The sequence below is a fragment of the Sinocyclocheilus rhinocerous genome, unplaced genomic scaffold (genome assembly GCF_001515625.1).
Source record: "Sinocyclocheilus rhinocerous isolate Xijiao unplaced genomic scaffold, SAMN03320098_v1.1 scaffold3064, whole genome shotgun sequence".
NCBI classification, from domain to species: domain Eukaryota; kingdom Metazoa; phylum Chordata; class Actinopteri; order Cypriniformes; family Cyprinidae; genus Sinocyclocheilus; species Sinocyclocheilus rhinocerous.
The window spans coordinates 72,485-80,226 of NW_015641461.1; the positions used below are offsets into that span (position 1 = coordinate 72,485).

The 7,742-nt window shown below is 39.5% G+C and overlaps 1 protein-coding gene across 2 annotated transcripts in view; it reads right to left on the reverse strand.

The window, feature by feature from the left end:
• Positions 1-2,323: 2,323 nt before the first annotated feature.
• Positions 2,324-7,742, reverse strand: part of LOC107755000 (probable G-protein coupled receptor 63) — a 7,071-nt gene continuing 1,652 nt past the window's right edge. For both annotated transcript variants that reach the window (XM_016571643.1, XM_016571641.1), the window contains exon 2: positions 2,324-4,157. In XM_016571643.1, coding sequence (XP_016427129.1) covers positions 2,832-4,067 — 1,236 coding nt within the window. In that variant the 5' untranslated portion in view covers positions 4,068-4,157 and the 3' untranslated portion in view covers positions 2,324-2,831. The remainder of the gene's footprint in view (positions 4,158-7,742) is intronic.

A 7,742-nucleotide genomic window follows, 5' to 3' on the forward strand; every position in this document is an offset into this window, starting at 1 on the left:
CCCTGTTGAAGAGAACTGGATAACTGACATTTGGTACAACAGCTGAAAGAGTTTTTGCAAGGGACACGATTTTATAAAATTCTGTGTAATTTCTTAAAAAGTCTGTTTGAATATGTGGTGAATCAAGGTCAATGTAGTCAAGTCACCATTATTTATATAGAGCTGTTTACAATGCAGAATGTGTCAAAGCAGCTTTACAGTATTAAACATGAATCTGTGTAGTGGTCGTTTCGGTTTTAGTTGTTTTCTTTGAAAGCCCTATTGAAAAGTCTGTGCAGTAGCAGGGCATATAAGTATAGCTTCTGTGCATTAAAGCTGTGATTTTGTAAACGGTTAGCTCCAGGATGTGAAAATGTTAAGCCATTTAATACAAGCAGCTTTGCAGGGTGCAGGGACTATATTACATGGTTGTTCCAGATGGCTATTATTGTACAAGCACACAATTGCTCTCCTTTACATTTTTGTAATTTTCCCTTTTTCTTTGCAGTGTTCAGGGACAGGTTTCTTGAACACGTTTTCCTCCTTGTTGCCATGGGAACGGCAGGGAGATGAGTAAATTCTTTTTTTGAGTCGAACAATAGAAGTTGAGAGTTAGAGTGTGAAAACTGATATACCTCTATAAGAAAAATCTAAACGACCATCTCCCAATGGACATATATACACTTCTAAAAATGTAAGAACATGCTCTAAAGCTATATACATGCACAAACAACAAGTACATATGATCTGATAAAGCATATTCATAAAATATACAGGAATGAAGTTACATTATCAATTTCATAATATAGACAGACATAAAGCATTTTAAAAGTCATTGTCAACAACCATGTTACTTTTTTTGATAATTACACAAAGGTGTGTGAGGGGAATTTATTTTCATTTTTCAAATGGCTGCTCTATTCTTTTGTTTTGTGTGAAAGTGATAAATGTGGTTTCATAAAACTAAAATGAAGGCAAATAAATATACAATGAAATTTACAAATATAAGTGTTGTGTTTTGTTTAAAAGACATGGTGAACACCATTGCCACATTCGACCACTATTCATAGTTGACTTAAAAATTCAAATACATTTCCTGAATTTGAAGTGAAATGACAAACATTCAAAAATTTGTTGTTTAAATTGAAACTTAGGAATTTAAAATACAAGTAAAATGTAATGAAATTTAATTAAAAACTGCAACAAGTCTCATTTTTAAAAATGACTTTTTAGCTTGAATTATCCATGGACATGACCATACACAGAACTTTCAATTTAAACATTAGATGAAAACATATTTATCTCTATAATTTCATTTTATAGACCATGCTGGAGGAGCATTTACTGTATATTCCAAGAATGCTCTATTTAACTTAAACTCTTTAAAATGTAAACAAGATGGAAACCTTGATAAAGAAAACTTGATATCTGTTCTTGACCATTTGGTTAAACCAACAAAATTTCTAAATCTTAAAAAAAAAAAAATTATATTTCTTTATATTAAACCTTTTATATTTCTACAATCATTTACTAAATCATTCAAGATAGGGTGTGATTTCAAAGCATCTTATTATTTTTTTCGTGACATTACAAAGCCACAAAAATGAGAAAGCCTGTTTTATGTCAGTGTTATAATGGCATCTCCAAAAAACAAAAACTCCCACCAGAGTGTACGAACTCTAAATAATACAAGCTGGTTCCCAAGTAATACATACTGTTGCTAAGTAATAGCGTTCCACACATTGCTTCTGATGAGCTTCTAAAGCCCACAGCATCCTCATTAGCGGTGGCTGGAGAAATAATGAACCCCACAAGGGACACTAGTAAAGGAAAATTACCTTTCAGATTCAAAAAGCTTCAGGGTTTACCTCCAGCCTGGCCAGCCTCAGAACAAATCATCATCTAAATGAAGGCGGCACACTACAAAGGCTCAGACGGACACTGTAGAAGCAAATCAACCCTTCGCTGCGGTCTCAACTGATGCTTGCCATTTGACATTGAGAGGGAAAAAAAAAATCCTTCAGCTGGTTGATTGGTTGGTTGTTTTTAATGGCATGTCAGCAACAAGCAATTGGTTAGATGCTGTTCATATGATATATAAAACAACCTTGTGCTGTACACAAATATCGACGCGGTTCCTCTACCTTTCGGCCGATACACTTCTGAGACCTTTCCAATCAGTCGATTAAAAATTATTTGAATTAAAACTGAACGAAGATTACACAATGAGTCATAACTAGAAAAATGTATATGACCACACAAATTCCATGAGTTTTAATTTTATTAATTTCCATGATTGGAAATTGGATTTGATTAATTTCCATGGAAATCACAATTTTAAAATTCAGATTAAAAATCATGTATCTCCACAAAGTCATCTACTTATCAGTTTGGAACATGCTGCTTACACCTTTGTAAAATGCCTTTCCTTTATCTCCACACTGAAAATAATTGAAAACTGAGCGATCCTCCCTAGCTGAGCAATCAACAATAAAATTAAATAGAAAATAGTTAAGTGTAAAACCGAATCACAAAGCCAGAAAAAAACAAAAAAAACAAAAAAACAAACACAGCACACAAAATCGTATTACATTCATGGCATAAAACAGAAGATTGCACATTTTCACCAAATATAGCAGCACCTGACTTGAACAAACTTTTATTACGATCTAAATCCTATAAAAAACATTGTGCAATTAAAGTAGTTTAATGTACAGGCTCTGTAAACCGTCTCATCTGTACAATCTTTTACAGCTAAAAACATCCTGCGGTTCGAAGAAAGACCAAACATATCACAGCTTGATAAGATTGTACCGTAAGAATTACAAAAGAAGCTTCAGAAACGTCCTCCACTACACCGCAGATCGATGCTCCCCGCACACATAAACAGCACTGGGCCGGATACGTCTCTTCGTGTGGCCAGGCAGCGGCGGCAAGAACTTGAAGTACTTGGGCATCAGGTCAAGGCAGGCGTCACGGAACTTCTTGATTCGCCAGTAGTAGATGAGAGGATTCAGGGCCGATTTGAGGTAGCAGATCCACAGCAGCCACGTGCTGATCTCGAAAAAGTTCTGCCGGTAGTAGAAGGCACGACTGAAGGTGGACAGCAGGCTGTAGGTGGCGAATGGAGCCCAGCATGCGGTGAAGACTGAGAACAGAATGAGGATTGTGGTGAAGGCACGTGTTTTGAAGCTCATGTCAACGTTCATCTGAAAGGGCCTCTGCAGACTCATCAGACCCAGCTTGCTGGCCTGGCTGAGGCACAGCGAGTCGGGGTGGGAGTGGATGCGCAGCGCGTTGTGCCGGAGCGTACTCAAGATGCCCATGAACGTGTAAAGCATCACCAGGAATGGTACAAAGAAGAACACCAGCATAATGAGCATCACGTAAGCATGGTCGCCTCGCTCAACCGTGTAGCCAAAAACACACTGCGGTGCTCTGGGTGGAATGTACAGGGCCGGATGGCCAATGGAAAGTGGGAAAGAAAAGCAGAAAGACAGAGACCACGAGACCGCGATCAACACTTTGGCACTGCGTGGACTAAGTTTGTCCTGCTTTTGCACGATGATTAGGAAGCGGTCCACGCTGATGATCATCAAAATAGCCACTCCCTCCATCAGGAACATCCAGAAGAACATGGCCGAGACGCGGCAAAACGCCTCTCCGAAGATCCAGCGCGTGGTCACCGTTGTGACTAGCGCAAAGGGCATGTTGAGGACCGCTAACATCATATCGGCAAAGGCGAGACTGGCCAGCAAGATGTTAATAGCGGAACGCATAGCGGCTCTCTGGTAAACCATGAGGCAGACCACCATGTTTCCGAGGAAGGCCAGCAGCAGCATGCAGATGATGACCAGGCCAAAGAACACCTGGAGGGGCAGGTTCAGGCCCTGAACAGGGTCCTGCCAAACAGTTGAAGGCGTTACGTATTCCGATAGCGCCCGGAGCTCTAGCGAGCTGTTGACTTTTGCCGAGGAATTCTCCATGGCTCTTGTACCCGCTGGCTGGGTCAGCACCTTAGGCGTGAGGTACAGGGTGGCACTAGGCTGCCCTGAAGCCACGGGTGGACTAGTGGAGGAATAAAGCATGCTTCTTTTTGCATTTACATGGTAAAGAGAGCAAGCTCAGCCTCTCGGACAGGCCGCTAGCACACATCTCAGCATGGAGGCATCATGACCCTGTGGAAGCAGAAAAAATTAGGAATTAGGAAATCAGTCATGCAAGAATGTCACAAACAATCAGGTTTAACAATCAGGCTGCAGGTTTAAAGCTTCATTTGAGGAAGCCATTCCCAGATAGCCTTGTTTTTGCCAGAAACTGCCAGCTCGCAGTGATGTCCGGTTGCTTTGTCTGGGTGAATTGCTGGCAGTGTGAACCCTGCTTGACAGTGAATATTGACAATGTGACAAAGTTGAACAAAACTGTGAGTTTTGTAGTGTTCTCTGGGCAACAGTCTCCAGTGTTGTAGTCTGTACTTGACTTTAAGTGTGTTGTTAACTTACTGTCCACCTAAATCCCAAAATATACTTTGGTTTGTATCAGGCATACATACAGTGCAAGTGCAGTAAATTTCTTTATCAGCATAGTATCCAGGGGCCTCATTTATCAACAGTGCGTAGAAAAGGTTTATTATTGTGTCCTTATATTTACACACATTCCTACATTTAAGTTCAAGTTGGTAGATCACACACTTTGCGTGAAACTGTGCTTACGCACTCATTACGCACACATCTGTGCGTACGCACTGTTGATAAATGAGGGCCCAGATTTTTTAAACCACGCATACAGTGTACATTTAGCTCACATAGGCACCATCTTTTTTTTTTTTGCACTAATTACTACATCCACAAGATGGCAACATTGCCCTGGTCCTTTATTGTACAGGATTTGCCGATAGACGACAGTATCGTTTATAGATGATAGTCAGAGATATCACCTGCGGCTGATGCCTTTGGCGATAGCAAGACGATTATTATTATTATTAGGCTAGTATTATTATCTAATTAGGGCTTATTTGTTCCATTATATTTCTTTTTACGCGTTTTTACTAGGTTACACGTTATAACCAATCGCATACAATTCTGTTGAGCTTATGAATTTGATGGCCAATCAGAGGCGTTCAGATAAGTCATTGCTGAAACGCCTGAGTTTTGTTGTTCAGCAATCGCTGACAATTCTGCTCTCTCGTGAATTCTCTCATCATAAACAACAAAGTGCAGATGTACGTTAGGGTGGCCCTTATTGGGGGGTATTTCTTTTGGAAATGTTAACCTCTCACCACCTTATTTGTTTCTCCACTAGAAGTTAGTAATGTATGCAAAATTCCATCCAGATAATTTGTAATTTAGAGCAGGGGTCAGTTGGTGCTGGAGCAAATGGCTGTCCACTGCTCCGGGTGTGTGTACACGGTTTATGTGAGTTGCCTTCACTACTCACTGCTGTATGTGTGCACTTTGATGGGTTAAATGCAGAGCACAAACTCTGAGTATGGGTGACCACACTTGGCCACATGTCAAGACATTGGCAGAACACTCTTTATTTCTTCATTACAAGTGTTCGTTCCTAGGTCCACGAGCTGGGACTCGAACTCGGGACACTGGAAACGCAGCGGCGCTACAGGTCAGCGTCACAAGGCTATCGGCGCCGATGTAATTTAACATTTTAAGACTAACAACACTGTTCTGTGTTCTCGGCTATGAAACTAAGTAAATAATTAAATAAATTAGAACGATGATATCGTGTATCGGCGATCTCATAGGCTGACTATAGAACGATATGACTATGGAGCATACCGCCCAATAACAATAATTTGATTGTGGGTGGGTGTACAAAATTTGGCATCAGTTTTTTACCATTTACATTTTATAGGCAAATAACAAACAGAACCCAAGTGTGCATGTACTCCATCCAATCAGTCATAATGACGTTACTAAACACACACTTAATGCAGAGTTGGCTGGTGCTGGTGTTGATGCTGAAGGGCCCATACTTTTAGCTATTTTTATAAAGAGTGATAGCAGACAGACGTGATGATTCACGAGTTACATGTTTTTAGTGCGATAAAGGATCAGATTTTGCACTAATTGCGTTGATTATCCCGATAACTTACACTGGGCAATTCTCCATCACCACAAAAGTTTAGAAGTCAAAGGCTGTGTCCTAAATCAACTCCCATACCTTAACAGTGCAATAATTGAGGGGACAGTCATTTGTAGTGGTATCCAATACCATAGTGGATAAAATACCCATGCACTGTGAGAGCCATGCCAAATGAATTCCTGCCCTTCTGGTACACTCAGTGTCCGAATTTGTCCACTCGAAGGACAGAATGAAAATGAGTGACTGATCTTACTAAACTAATGTAGGGAATAGTGAATGTAGGTACAGGGGACTATTTCGGACAGGCCCGAAGTAACCACTGAAGCACTTGCATTGTTTGGCTGACAGTTAGCTAACGGTGCTAAGGCCGTTAAAAGCAAATTCAGTTGTGCAAGACAAACCTCAATAGACTCTGTCCAGACTGATACATTTGTTTAAAAAGTCACACTGGACAAAACAACCACTTTTCTTAATTTTATAACCCAACTGTACAACAGTTAACCAACCGAGAAGGATTACGGTTCACCTATGAAAACAATTAATTTTATAATTTTACTCTTCCATTAATATTAAAAAATGCTTTCTGACAAAAGATACGTTTTTTTCTGTAAGAAGAACGTATGGGTTGGAACATTTGGGCGAGTAAGTGGTGACAATTTTGTTTATTTGTGGGTGAATTATTTCTTTTACTGTGTTGTTTTAACAATTGTAATATTCAGCCAAAACTTACAGACAAAACAATAAAAAGTAATCCACGAGAAACAATTTTACAATGGATGATTTGTGGTGTTAAGCAGAACATTAGGTAAAGACTGGAGGGGGAAAAAATGTATCACAGCCATCAGTGTCCTATTACGATAGCCACAACAGGAATATAAAATTCCAAAGTTCAAAAATGAAATGTATTAAAGGGGTGGTTCATTGCGATTTCACTTTTTTAACGTTAATTAGCGTGTAATGTTGCTGTTTGAGCATAAACAATATCTGCAAAGTTACGAAGCTGAAAGTTCAATGCAAACGGCGATATCGTCTTTTAAAATTCTGGCAGTTTAATGCCTACAAAAACGGCTGGTAGGGACTACAACGAGTTACTTCCCGGGTTCGTGACATCACAAACCCAGATAAACCCCGCCCTCGGGAAAAGGCAACAAAGGGGGCGAGGCCATGCTGCGCTGCTTTAGAGAAGAGGAAGAGAAAACTAGAGGTGCACGTAAAAATCTATTCATATATGAATCGCGATTCTGTCTTCTAACAATTCTAATTGATTCACAAGTTTAAAAACCAGTGTTCTAAAGCAGCAGTTCTTAATACTGTTCCTCGCGTCCCCCTGCTCTGCACACGCTCTGCATAACACTATGAAAAAAAGCCTCGTAAAAACTGCCAAGAACGCCCACAACAGATGTCTGTCTAACAAACTTATGAAAAATGAATTTGGCAAGTCTATGACACTTCATATAAAACCATATATTATTTTAGAAAAAAAAATGGCACAAATAAATTAATGTACACCTTTTATTTGTATTTAGCCTTCATACAAACAAGAAATGTGAAATCAGTGTCAAATAAAATAAATCATACTGACTCCAAGCTTTTGAATGGAATAGTTTATAATGTTACAAAAGCTTTTTATTTCAGATAAATGCTGATCTTTGGATCTTTCTATT